At 53.1% G+C, this 13,573-nt stretch overlaps 1 protein-coding gene and 1 long non-coding RNA gene across 7 annotated transcripts; one reads left to right on the forward strand and one right to left on the reverse strand.

Moving 5' to 3' along the window:
- Positions 1-13,573, reverse strand: CUNH21orf58 (chromosome unknown C21orf58 homolog). Of its 6 annotated transcripts, none has more exons than XM_073888867.1 (9): positions 13,400-13,573; positions 12,536-12,596; positions 11,494-11,567; positions 10,563-10,730; positions 7,621-7,732; positions 1,938-2,077; positions 1,379-1,575; positions 937-1,011; positions 1-119 (listed from the first exon to the last, which is right to left on the reverse strand). In XM_073888867.1, the coding sequence occupies exons 1-8, from the start codon at positions 13,457-13,459 to the stop codon at positions 957-959; spliced, it is 867 nt and encodes a 288-aa protein (XP_073744968.1). In that variant the 5' UTR covers positions 13,460-13,573; the 3' UTR covers positions 1-119; positions 937-956. The 6 variants fall into 6 exon arrangements, 3 of the variants coding, with proteins under 3 accessions (XP_073744968.1, XP_073744969.1, XP_073744970.1); XM_073888868.1 differs by having other exon boundaries at positions 36-116; XM_073888869.1 differs by having other exon boundaries at positions 49-178.
- LOC112816817 (uncharacterized) lies at positions 8,253-8,870 on the forward strand. The gene is made up of 2 exons (XR_003206241.2): positions 8,253-8,364; positions 8,644-8,870. It is a non-coding gene; the product is annotated as an uncharacterized lncRNA (long non-coding RNA).

Genomic DNA, 13,573 nt, shown 5'->3' on the forward strand with positions numbered 1-13,573 from the left:
CGAGGGAGCTGAGCTGCGTGGCACCTCCTTAGCCACCTGCTTCCACCTGCTTCCCAGGCCAGCGTTCCGGCGAGCCTGCAGGGTCCACGGAAGCAGTGAGGAGGACTGGGCTCTTGCTGCTGTGGAACTTCGGGCACGGGAGGGTTTACCCAAAAGGGGCTGATGAAAACGTGTAGCACTTAAAAATGACATTTACATGAAAATTACATTAAAACAGCAAGGGATGGGGCGCCTGGGTGGCTCAGTCGGTCAAGGGTCTGCCTTTGGCTCAGGTCATGACCTCCGGGTTGTGGGATCAAGTCCCCTGCTCAGTGGGGAGCCTGCTGCTCCCTCTGCCCCTCCCCCCCGCTCATGCACGTGCTCTCAATAAGTAAATAAACAAATCTTTAAAATAAGTAAAGCAGCAAGGGAACATGATTCCACCAAGAAAAAAAAGGTCACGAAAAGTGAAGAAAGAGTAAAGGTGACGTTCACGTCAGAAGCCCTGACAGAACCAAGAAGAACAAACACACAGAGAAAGCTCCCTTTCCTCAGCCCCCTTCAGAAGGAACCACGTTCAACCTCGAGTGTCTCCCTTCTAGGAGAAAGCTGTGCAGACCAGCAACGACACCTCTCCACACCTGAAGGCACCTTTCCACGGGAGAGCCCAGCGGGCCGCTTGCCTTGCTCCGTTCACTTAGCAGGAACCCTCACTCCTGCCCCCCACGTGGCAGGCAGAGCTCCCAGTTATCATCATGTTTGACTTTGTTTATGGTGTAAGCAGCTAATTCCACCAATCTTTTCTCTTACGGCTCCTGGGCCATCTTTCCTGATGAAACCCTGTATTCCCTCCCTCTTGACTCGCGGTCCTGCATCCAGGGACAAGGCTGCAGCCTTCTGCCGGGCCTCCCCGACCACACCCGATGCCCCCAGAGTCCCCAGGACTCTGCTGCTCACCAGAGTCCACATGTGGAGGCTCACAAGCCCGGAGCCTGCGTGGGCTGGACGCCATCAGATGCCACCCTAGGAAAGCTTGGATATGTGGGTGCAGTTACTGCCCTGGCCTCGCATGCAGACACCACACTACAGGTGAGCCGTGCAGCCAGGGCTCAGGTGCAGGTCCCCAGAGCCCTGCTCATGCTGGACAAATGACCCAAGCCACAAGCAGCTTCCCCAGGAGGTTGGCCTGGGGTCCATTCTCAGACCGGGACCTCCAGGGGCTAATACTGCCAAGGACCCACCTGCCTCCCTGGGGAAGATGGGAGGGCCTTTCCAAATTCCCTGCTACAGCCTAGGACCAGATAAAGATGGGTCCACTGGCTTGTCAGCAGGCGTGAGGAGGTGCAACCCAGTCCCTAGGTATTCCCACCCACAGAACAAGAAGCTGGCCTTGACTTACGGGCTAAGGGCTGCTGATGAGGGGCCAGCCAAGTGGTGCAGGGCTGGCAGGAAGCTGGAGGCAGGTGGGAGGGCGGTGGCCGAGACCACCGTGGGCCACGTGCAGTAACCAGCCAGGGAGCCAGGTGCTGGGATGGCCTGCAGGGGACCTGGGGGCGCGTAGTGGTGGTGGTGATGCACGGAGGGCCGCTTCTGCCTCTGGCTTGCAGGAGAACAAGGGGAGCCCGCTGCAGGTCGTCAGCACAGCACACACACCAGCCCATTTCAATGGGGGAGGGGGGAGGAGGGAGGGAGGGGAGGAGGGGGGGCCAGGCCCCAGCAGAGTTCATCTGGCTCTAGGAAGCAGCTTTCTGGGCCCCAAACCGCGTAACTCATTCTTCAGCTAGGTGGGAATGGGGAGTGTCAGGGGGTTTCACAAGCAGATCACAGACCCAGGAGTCAGAAATGTGCTTTTCAGAGTTACACAGATGCACGGACTCCAGAAGAAAAGCCACCCAGGTCCTCTGGTTTTGATTTGGGTGGCCTCCTTTACCTCCGTGCCTGTCCCCAGCTGAGCCTACCTGAGCAGTGGCGTACAGGGGGGCGGCCTGTGATCCCCCGGAGGGCAAAAACGCTGGCGAGGGCAGGGCTTTGAGCATCAGGTTTTGCATGATGATCTGGTGCATCTGTGCGTTCTGCATCAGCATCATCTCCACCATGTCTGAAAGGAGAGGCTCCATCACTCACAGACCACACGCTGATCATCAGGCCTCTCCTGAGGACAAAGATTTAGAGCATCGCCGACGCGGAGACACACTCAGTGCTCCACAAGCAGGAGGCCCTACGGGCATAGGCAATGGGGATGTGTTCTGAGGTGCGAAACTTCGGGGTTGGAGGATGTGTGTGCTTTAAAGTGTTGTTGTGTCCACTGGGCTCCGGAGAGGCTGCTGCACTTCTCATTCCCGCAAATGGGGGCCCCCGCAAGTGTGTCCACATCCTGATCCCCAGGAGCTCTGAATGTGATCTTACTTAGAAAGAGTCTTTGCAGACGTAATTAAGAATCTTGAGATGAGATCATCCTGGATTATCCAGCTAGGCCCTACATCCAAGACACATGTTTTGTTTTTGTTTTTGCTTTTGTTTTTAAGGTTTTTTTTTAAGATTTTTTATTTATTTATTTGACAGAAAGAGAGAGAGCAAGAGCAGGAACACAAGCAGGGGGAGGGGCAGAGGGAGAAGCAGGCTTCCCGCCGAGCAGGGAGCCCGATGGGGGCTCGATCCCAGGACCCTGGGATCACGACCTGAGCCGAAGGCCGGCATTCAACCAACTGCGCCACCCAGGCACCTCAAGAAGACAAGTGTTTTTATAAGAGAGGCAAAGGGAGGTTTGAGACAGCAGAGGAGAGGCCACATGGGGATGGGGCAGAGATGGGACCCACGCGGCCACCAGCCAGGACTACCTGGAGCCACCGCTGGACAGGACAGGAAGGACCCTCCCTGGGAGTCTCTGGAGGGAGCCTGGCTATGTGACACCTGGGTTTCAGAATTCCGGCCTCCAGACTGAGAGAAAGTACATTTCTGTTGTTTTAAGCCCCCAGGCCTGTGGTACTTTATTACAGCCACCCCAGGAAACCAATCTCTTCACCAACTCTGGTTAATAAGAAACACGTTTTTGTCAGTGCAAGAGGTAAACATGAGTTCTTCCCACAGCCTCGAGGCTCTGTCAGCCTCACCAAGGGCAGGCAGGTCCCTAAAACCACTCACACTCCCAGTCAAAAAAGGGGAGCCTGGAGGCTTGGGCAGGGGCTCCCGCAGGGGTGTCCAGGAGCCGGGTAGGCAGCAGCCTTGCCACTGGAATTGGCTCTTTGTCTCCAGCCAGCCCTCCCTGCAGATTCTGGGCTAGCCAAGCCTCCATAATCACATTGGCCAATTCCCTAAAATACATCTTTCTATCTGGACATGTCCTGTTGGCTCTGTTTCTCTAGAGACCCTTGATTAAAAGATTTTGTCCCAGGCCTAAGAGCAATGGGGTGGTGGGGGGCACAGAGCCAGATTCGCGCAGCAATACACCTGTGGGAACTCTTATCCCTGCAAGACAAGAGCGTGGAGAGGCTTAGTCTGGCAGCCCCGTTCTGGGCAAAGACCCTTGAGGAAACCCATTTTCCTCAAGGCCGATGTTACTGCCTCAGGGTAAGGGGCACACGTTGGTGTTGTGGGGAAGGAGGGTCTTCGATAAGTGGCACAAGGCCAAACCGATATCCATGGCAAAGATAAACCAGTCCCTAACTCAGAGCTCACAAAATCTGTTCCAGGTGAGTCGTATATCTCAATGTGAAAAGTCAACCAAACCGTAGAACATCTTCATGACCTTGAGTGGCTAAAGGCTTCTTACACAGGACAGAAAAGGCACGAACCCATAAAGGAAAAAGCCTGAAAAACAGAACTTTATTAAAAATTAAGAACTTGTGTTCATCCAGAGACACCACAAAGAGAGCAATTTGCAATATGTGTATCAAAAAGGACCCATGTTAGAATACATGAGGAATTCCTAGAAACCAAGGAGATAGGCAGATGACCTGGAAGAAAAATGGGCAAAACACTTGAAAGGCCACGTCACAGAAAGAGTATTCAAACAGCCAATAAATATATGAAAAGGTGACATGCAATTAGAATTGGAAGGAGCCGCCATGCCCACCAGATTGGCAAAGATGAAACAGTCTAAGGACACCGAGGGTTGGTGACTTGCTGCAAGCAATTCTTGTTCACTCCTGTGGAGTGTCGACAGGTACTACTGATGAGAGAAACAAAGGCAAGAGAAATGTAGCTTAAATTCAATCTCCTTACAGCTTGCAGCCCACTGATAGATTCCAGAGATGTGCAGAGTGTAACCTTCCTCAAGGAACTGCCTTAGTGCCTTCATGTTGAAAAGGAACCTTATCTTCACAGCAGCTAGCCCCTCAAGGTCCTGAAAGCCTCGCTTCCAGGTTCCTTAGAGACTTACGCTGTCCCTAACCCCCACTAATTAGAAAGTATATAATCAGTCGCTCCTCACAATGCCAGTGTGACTCCTTCTGCCCACGGGTCCTATCCCCGGGCTTTAATAAAAACACCTTTTGCACCAGAGACATCTCAAGAATTCTTTGACTGTGGGCTTGATGATCCCACATCACTACCACTTTGGAAAACTGTCTGGCAGTGTTTCCTGACCCAAACATCTCAGCCCTAGGCATCGGCCCCACGGAAACGTACATGTCCATTCCCCAGAAGATGAGACCGTGTGGTGGCTCCACAGCCCCAAAAGAACAGGCCCACAATTTGTGGGATAATAATGTGATTGAATAGTGTGGTCAGCTGCATGATGGACCCCTAGCATGTACACACCCTAATCCCCGGAACCTGTGAATTGTGTCTTGTTATATGGTGAAAGGGATGTTGCCAATGTGATTAAGAGTCTTGGATGGAGGGGCGCCCGGGTGGCTCAGTCGGTTAAGTGTCCGCCTTTGGCTCAGGTCATGATCTCGGGGTCCTGGGATGGAGCCCTGTGTCGGGCTCCCCATTGGCGGGGAGTCTGCTTCTGCCCCCCACTCATGCTCTCTCTTGGCCTCTCTCTCTCTCTCAAAGAAATAGATAGAATCTTAAAAAAAAAAAAGTTTTGGATGAAAGCAACCCAAGTGTCCATCAACAAACAAAGGGTTAAAAGAATGTGGTCCATCCATCCCATGGAGTATTATTCAGCCTTAAAAAGGCAGGAAAGTCTGCCACCTGCCACCACATGATGAAACTCGAAGATGTTCATTATTCCACGTGAAATGAGCCAGTCACAGAGGGACAAATACTGTACGATTCCTCTCATAGGAGGTACTTGAGTCATCAGATTCAGAGAGAGTAGGGTGGTGGGTGCTGGGGGCTGGTAGGAGGGGACCCGGAGACACAGTTTCAGTTTTGCAAGATGGAAAGTTCTAAAGATCTGCCGCACAACAACGTGGATCCAGTCAACACTACTTAAACATGTTTAAGATGGTAAATTTTATGTTTTTTAACCACAACTTATTTTCAAGATTTATGTATTTATTTGAGGTGGGTGGGGGCAGAGGGAGAGGGAGAGAGAATCAGAAACTGAGCTGAAACCAAGAGTCGGACCCTTCACTGACTGTACCACCCAGGCACCCTCACCACGATTTTTAAAATTAATTAATTTTTGAAAAAGAATCTTGAGGTGGGGAGATTATCCTGGATTATCTGGGTGGGCCCAACATAATCACAAGGGTCCTCAGGAAACGTTGAGAGAAAATAAATATCAATTTAGATCTGAATATCCAGCAGCTAGTATTTAAGAACAAGGGGAAATAAAAACATTTGCCAGGAGGCAAACACTGAGGGAGCTTCAAGAGACTGTTCTAAAGGAACTTGGAAAGGGCTTATTTCAAGATGGTAGAAGATAATTCCAGAAGGGTGATCTGAGATACAACCAAGGGTGAGTAGGATGTCAGGATCATTTCTGTAGGAGATCATCCTGGCATCTAGTTTGGGAAGTTGTTCTAAAAGAGAAAGAGCAGTACTAACTGGGTGGGAGGAGGGGGGCGCGGTGCTCCAAGCTCCTTCCATCCCTGGGGGCAGGGGGCTCCAGATCCCACGCGTTCAACTTCATACTAAAGCCCAATGAATGGAAAAAACGAATAAATGAACAAAAAGCAGAATCAGACCTACAAATGCAGAGACCGGTCTGATGGTTGCTGGTGGGGCGGGTGGGGGTGGGGCTTGGGGAAAGTGGGTGAAGCGGAGAGACTGGGTCTACCAGTTACAGAGTGAGTCACAGAACAAACGGCACAGCTTGGGGAATACAGTCTATGGTACCGCAGTTTCTAAAATGCTCACGAGCTCCCCAGGGCGGTGGTTAGGGTACTTCTGAGAGGGCCTGTTTTTACCTTCAAATATTTGATCAGGTCAGAATTTGTTTGGGTGGGGCACCTGGGCCGCTCAGTCGTTAAGCATCTGCCTTTGGCTCAGGTCATTATCCCAGAGTCCTGGGATCGAGCCCCGCATCGGGCTCCTTGCTCATCAGGAAGCCGGCTTCTCCCTCTCCCACTCCCCCTGCTTGTGTTCCTGCTCTCTCTCTCTCTCTGTCAAATAAATAAATAAAATCTTAAAAAAAAAAAAAAGAATTTGTTTGGATGTAAAGAATGGGGTAAGGACTTGACCTTACTTTGTCTGAATAGTGAGATACGTATTGAGGATTTCATTTTTTTACCACTGATCTTCAATGCCACTTTTTCTCTTGTAAGGCATACAAGCATTTGCACACACAGGCGCATGGAGAGCACACATGGTTCTGGTCAGTTTGCCTTTGGAACCAGACAGACGCTCACTAAACTCGTCTGGAAAAACCACCAAGGAGAGATGGAGAAGACCAAGCAGGGCTGCCTCTGCGAGCACACCGGCTGCGCTTGGCCCCCGCAGGGCAACCTCGTAAGGGGCGTGGTGCGAGGCAGCCTCGGACCAGGCCTGGCACGTGTGACAACATTCAATGGACTTACAGTAACGAAAGGAGCTGGTAGTCGTCACTAGGGCAGAATTGAGAACACGGACCTGTGATTCTACACGCAGCTCTGCTCCCGGAGCCTAACACCCTTGGTCCTCAGGGAGGAAGGCTTTTGGGGGGGTGGATGTGTTCACTGCTAGATTAGTTGAGTTCATGGATAGACACATATGTCAGCTCTCATCAAACTGCACACTTTAAATTTGTGCAATTTGTTCTGTCATTTCAATAAAGCAGTTTTAAATCTCAAGTATTTAAAACTCATTTAAGGGGCACCTGGGTGGTGCAGTCCGTTGAACACCCAAATCTTGGTTTCAGCTCGGGTCATGATCTCAGGGTCATGAGATCGACCCCACATCATCATATTGCAGCATCTGGGCTCTGGGCTCAAAGGGGAGCCTGCTTCAGATTCTCTCTCCCTCTTCCCCTCCCTGCACCAAACCAAAACAAACAAAACAAAACTCATTTAAAAGGAGAAGCAATTTAGCCAGGGTTTTGTAGAGCTAGTTGGGATTGAACCCAGTTCTCTCGATTCCTAGTTCTTGTTTTCTTCCCTCAGAGATATCTATCATATAAGGGTTTCTTAAAGTTAAAATTATTTTGTGTTGCTAATATGCAGCTTCGACTGGGTAGCCAAAAGCTACAATGGTTATCCTGTTTATAAAAATATTTTTTGTTTTGATAGAGAATTTTATAAACCCATGACAGTATTAATATGGAACACTTACCTTCCTTAATACTTCCTGCTCTTTGAGTGGGGAAGGCCTGGAGAGGGGGAATCTGTGTGATGAGGGGCTGCTGAGGTAGCTGTTGAATGATGGTGGCAGGAGGCTGGGGGGCCTACAAAGAGCCAGATGATTAGTTCCCTAAATATGCCCTAGGAGACCGTGTTCTACAGCATCCATCCACCCACCCATCCATCCACCCACCCACCCATCCATCCATCGACCCACACACCCACCCACAGACCCATCTATCCATTGACCCACCCACCTGTCTACCCACCCATCCACCTCCCCACCTATCCTTCTACCCACCCATCCACTGCCCGTCTACCTACCCATCCATCCATCCATCCATCCATCCATCCATCCATCCAAGAGAAACTTCAAATGATTAACCCTATACATTGACTTGGTTGCTTAGTAGATGGATATTTGAGTCTGGGTATCACCTAGGACATGATATGTTATGAATGTTTGTGTCCACCCTGAAATTCGTGTGTTGACGCTCTAACCTCCAATGTGTCTGTATTTGGAGATCAGGCCTGTGAAGAGGTAATAAAGGTTAAGTGAGGTCATAAGGGTGACATCCGAATCCTGTAGGGCTGGTGTCCTCATAAAAAGGGGGATGCCAGAGAGCTTTCTCTGTCTACCATGTGAAGGCAGTGAGAAGGCAGCCGTCTGCAAGCCAGGAGGAGAACGCTCTCCGGGAACCTGATTGGTGGTCTTGGACTTCCGCCCTCCAGAAATGTAAGAAAATAACTTCGTTGTTTAAGCTGCCCTAGCATAGTAACACATAGCCTGTTTTTTGTAAGAGCGAGAGCGTGCCTGTGCACGCACATGGGTGGCTGTGGGTGGGGGATGGCAGAGGGAGAGGGAGAGTCTTAAGCAGGCTCCTGATGTGGGGCTCAGTCCCACCACCCCAAGATCAGGACCTGAGCCAAAAATCAAGAGTCAGATGCTTAGCCGAGCCCCCCAGGCGCCCCTAACAAACACTATTTTTAATTTTCCCCCATTTCCTGTCTTCAGGAGAAGAAGCTAACATCCGGTTTCATTAATACTGCTTGAATAGAGGCATCCAAGGAACAGGTCATGAAGATAATCTCTGGCTTCTCTCCAGTTAAAAGGAACGTACACCAATTCCAAGCCCACACTAGGTGCTGACCATGCACCAAAGACTTCCCATCTCACTCCTCTCCTGGATGGATAAGGCCTTGTCCTTTCTTTCCTAGTTCCCAGGAATGATGGCAAAACCAGGGCTTGGCAGACTCTCTATGTAGAGCGCCAGACAATAAATAGTTTTGGCTTTGTGGGCCACAGGGCCTCGGCGGTGAAGGCTTCCCCCGGCAGGGCGGCTGCAAAGTGGCCACCGCACGCGGGACGGGTGGTGACACATCCGCACGGGCACTGAGATTTGCATTTCACATCATTTTCATATGCTACAAACCATGCTTCTTCTTTTGATTTTCCCATTTTTTAAAAGATTTTATTTATTTTAGAGAGAGCACGAGAGAGTGCAGGCGAAAGAGAGAGGGAGAGGTAAAGGATGAGAGAGAGAGAGAGAGAGAGAGAGAGAGAGAGAGAGCGAGCGAGCCCGGCGGGAGAGGGAGCGCGAACAGGGCGAGATTCAGAACCAGCAGAGGGAAGGCGTCCCAAGCTGACCCCAGGCTGAGCCAGTGTTGGGGGGCTGAGCCCCCAAACACCTATAGTGTAAGACCGTTCTCAGCTTACAGGTTGCACAAAATCAGAGGGCAGGCCGGCTCTGGCCCGCAGAGCGCTTTGCTACCCAACGCATAGACTGATAAAGCTGTGGCGTCCCCGGCTTGGGGGACACCCTGCCTCGGGGTCTCTGAGTCCAGCATCAAGGAAATTCACTGTAACCACCAAAGGCCCTACTTGCCCTTTTGTCGTCAGTGGGGCTGATTGAAAGGTGCAAGTGGGTCCACGTGAATTGCTGTGAGCGTGAACATGTTTGGGAATTGGGGGGGGATGCCTCCTGCCTCTAACCCCCACCACCCCTGCCATTCCTGGAAGGAGGTCCCAGTGTTGGAAGATCCAAAGATGCAGGCTGAGGAGGGGAGATCCAGAGCCTAGACACAGACAGCCCAGGGGCAAAAGGGGGCCCTGCGGGCTCCGTTAGCACAGATCTCTCCCTGATCTGGGGTCACCCCTTCCTGCTCTAGTCCCTCAACCTCGTGCTGCCAGGTCTTCTTCCAAAGAACAAAGGTGCTCCAGATCACGGGCCTAGTCTGCCCACACTGCCGCCTCCCTGGCCGGAACCTTTGCAGCTTGGTCCTGCCCACCACCTCCGCCTGCTCTTCTCCCCAGGGCTCTCCTGAGCCCTGTCCCTGGCTTCTGGCCCTTCTCTGCGCTCACCTGCCTTCTGCTGCATTCCCTTCTGCTTAAGAGGGTCAGAGTTGCTTTCCATTGCTTGCAACCCAGAATGCTGAACAAAGGTTTGAGGCTCTCAAAACCTGGAACATTCTTTTACCTTTTTAAATTCTGCCCTTGAGGTTAGGGTCTTAGGATTCCCCTGGTCATTATGAAATTTTGAGAAAGAGCTAACACACTTCTTCCTCAAACTCAGGGCCTTCCTGATGCTGAGTACTTCTGTTCCTCGTGTAAAGGCTAGGACCTGAGAGTCAGGAGGCTGAATGGGGACCCCAGGCTCTCCTCTGTAATAAGGGGATAAGACCATGCCCTCTCCCCAAAGCCAGTTCTCAGGGCACCTGTGAGGACTGCAGAGAGGAGCCAGGGAGGTCCCTGTGCAGTGCCCGGGACATGGTAAATGTGGCCACTGTTGGCTCCTAGCTGACTGACCCTCTTCGTAACGCTGTGGAGGTAGGTCTGGAGACCACAAAAAGCCACAGTCTCCGTTTGGATGAGGGGTCTCTGTGGGCACCACATCCTCTCCACGTTGCTTCTGCCCTCAGCTCATGAAGACTTACTGAGTGTTGGATAATCCGTGGTGGCTCCAGGGCTGGCGGGGGCAGGGAGGTGGCAGGGTAGATACCCATGGGGGGCACCTCTGGGGGCAGCGCTGGCCCACGGGCTTCTCCTCTGTTCACGCTGCTCCGTGCTCGGGCCTGGGAGCCCTCCTCTAGGACATGCTGTTCCTGCAACACAATGCAGAGCTGCAGCACCCAGAGAGGGAGAGCCACAGACACCAAAGGGAGGAGACCGGGTGCCCGGGGCGCGCACTCCGCCTGGCGCAGAGGTGCACGGACATGTGGTCCTCTGGCGGGGGGGTCTCAGGGCGTCCTCCTGGTCCACTCGGGGCACAGACCCTCTGGAATTGGAGCCAGGCTCTTCGTGGGGGGCACACATGAGAGGAACCCTTCATTTCACGTGGTGGGAAGGGGAGGGAGCTTAACCTTCTGTTTAAGTTTACCAAATAATGAACCGTTTCTGGTTGTTCTCTTCATCTAGCCAACAGAGCATATTCTCTTTCCTCCATCACCACGACATAGCATTTTATCATAACTATACGTTTGGACCCAATTAATCGCTTCTCATGGTCATTCCCTGTTGCTGGTGCATTTAGTTTGGACGAAGCCGTTGGCCATCTTAAAATCCCACTTCCTGTAGGAATTGGGCCCTTTGCACAGAATTTCTACCTTGGGAAACGTGCAACCAAAGCAGGGTTTTTCAGCTAACACTCCTGCTGGAACCTAGACTACGGAAAACGTGCATGCAGGTGTTATTTTCTCCATGAAGTCCAGGATCCAGGTGCGCAGGCTCCTAGCTGCTCCGGATCCGTCCATTACCCACCCACAGGTCACAGACATCAGGGACCAGTGCTTAGTCCAGGAAGCCCTCCCCCGTGCCTCTGGCCTGGTCATGATCAGGGTCCACACAGCTGCTGGACATGCGGCCTACCCAGAGTCTCTGCAGAAGGTCTTGCCTCCTCCTCAGAGCACCCAGCAGGGCTGCATCCAGCCTGTCCTTGTTTCCTGCGGGGTGTCACATCAGGCAGGTTCCCACACGGGGCCCAAGCACGGCCCTATGGCAGAAAGCCCTTCCTCGGGCTCTGCTGCACTCTGGTGAGAGGGAGAAGGTCTTCATGGGGCTCGGTAGTGAGTGCGACCGGGTTGTGAGCCTGGCCTCCTGACACCTGGAGCCATGTGGGGGCCCCAAGCAGTCTGGGGGCTGGTCCGGTCCACCGAGCCACAGGTAATGCCATCTGCAGCCTCCTGAGAGAGGGGTCCCCACTCAAGAGGAGGCTCTGAACAGGGTCTGGCCTTCCTTCCTCGGGCACAGCACACCCATTCTCCACCCCCCAGACCTGAGGATGCCTAGAGCAGCCTGTCCTGGGGGGGGTCCCCAGGAGTCCCCCTGCCCTGGCCCACTCCATGGTTCTGCTCTTACCTGTTGGCCAGGTGACCTGGTTTGGCGTTTCCTGTCTGGATTTGAGCCCTGGGCTCTGCCTGCTCTCCTCACGAGTTTCCTGGAGCTCCCACTGCCAAAGGGCCTCTTCGCCATGAACAGGCAGTGCTCTCATAGGCCTCCCTAGCACCTCACCCAGATGTCCCTGAACCTGGGCACTGTCACCGGGAGAGCGGTCCTCTCCTCCACCTCATGTGGCCTGAGCGACCGTTGGCCAGGGTGGCAGATGCACAGGGGCGCCTGGTCTGGCTGCCTGAAGATGTGCCCACCTGACAGGTTGAACCCCGCATACCCCCCACCCCAGAACAAGCTCATAGCGACACAAGTCGGATCCAGGTGTGGCCATGTCTGAGCTGGGCACCCTGCGGCAGACGATCAGACCTCTCTGGACCCCCCTTCTCTTAATTGCAGAATGGGAATGATGAATGCATCCCCTGTTGGGGTTTTTGTGAGGGTGCGGTAAGCTATGAGGGTGTGCTTGGCAGGGCACCGTGTGTGTGTGTGTGTGTGTTCTCCCAGCGGCCTGGGCTCTTACCTGGTATGAGGTGGGGGTCTTCAGAATTCCCTTCCACATCGTCACACTCTTGCTCCAGTTTCTATGTCAAAAAGGACGGTGCGTGAGTGGGTGGGGTCTGGGTGGGGGGAGGAGCACCTGCCCCAGAGTCCTGGGACCAGAGTCCCAGATGGAGGTGATTGGGGACAGAGTGGGGGGAGGTGGCAAGGGTCATCCGTACTCTCTTAGGACTGTGTCGTCAGGCTTTCCATTTGGTGCACACAAGTCCCACCTTGAAATCTCAGGGCAGATGCTCTGAGGTGAATGGTCCCTTTCAAGCAACTTTCTGCAGAGCCTGAGCCAGGCCAGCTCCCTGTCCCTGACCACCCCCCACCCCCGCCCCGCCCCGCCCCCTTGAACCCTGGGCTGAGCAGCACAGTCTGGGCCTGTCCTGGGATGACCCCTGCCAGCCCCTCCACGTTGGCCATGGGCCACCCAGAAGGAGGCGCTGTGCTGGTGGGCAGGCTGGCCGTGGAAGACAGGAAGACAGCTGTCAGGATGGGCCCCAGGGCCGGCCTACGTGGCTGTAGACCCTGCACCAGCCAGAGCCTGTCTCCTCCAAACACTGAAGCCAGAAGGCTCTGCAGGGGAGTTTGTGGGCCCTGAAAATGCTCTGGGCCGTGGGTGTATCCAGCCTCCCAGCTGAGAAGCTGCCAGAAGAACCTAGTTGGTTCTGCATAAAGGCAGAGAAAACCAAGAGACCACAGGCCTTCATCATAAGGCTAAAAGCACAGGAAAGTGTTTTCCCTTGGAAGCAGGAGTATACTGACAGGCATAATAACTTACCTTTTGAATCTGTGCTTCTTTGACAAGCTGTTGAATACATGATTGCCCCCACTGCCTTACCTTCTCCAAGAGTTTCAGGGTCAGTCGGGTCATCGCATCTGCCACTGAGGAGTCCAGCATCCTGGGACACCACAGACCCACCTCCTCCCTGGGTTTCAGGTTATCAGCAAGCAAGGAGAAGCAGCCCCAACTGTGGTGTCTTTGAAGGGTTCCTGAGCTGGGCTGAGTTTACCC

The sequence above is a fragment of the Callorhinus ursinus genome, unplaced genomic scaffold (genome assembly GCF_003265705.2).
Source record: "Callorhinus ursinus isolate GAN/ISIS: 27379988/994484 unplaced genomic scaffold, GSC_fseal_2.0 scaffold98, whole genome shotgun sequence".
Lineage (NCBI taxonomy): Eukaryota > Metazoa > Chordata > Mammalia > Carnivora > Otariidae > Callorhinus > Callorhinus ursinus.

What these genes read in the sequence shown, in the direction of transcription:
- CUNH21orf58 (XM_073888867.1), bottom strand. Translation starts at nt 13,459, where the DNA reads ATGCTGGACTCCTCAGTGGCAGATGCGATGACCCGACTGACCCTGAAA. An exon ending in AGACCCCCACCTCATACCAG is followed by an intron (nt 11,568 to 12,535) that starts GTAAGAGCCCAG and finishes GACACCCCGCAG; the next exon opens with GAAACAAGGACAGGCTGGAT. An exon ending in ACCTTCTGCAGAGACTCTGG is followed by an intron (nt 10,731 to 11,493) that starts GTAGGCCGCATG and finishes ATTGTGTTGCAG; the next exon opens with GAACAGCATGTCCTAGAGGA.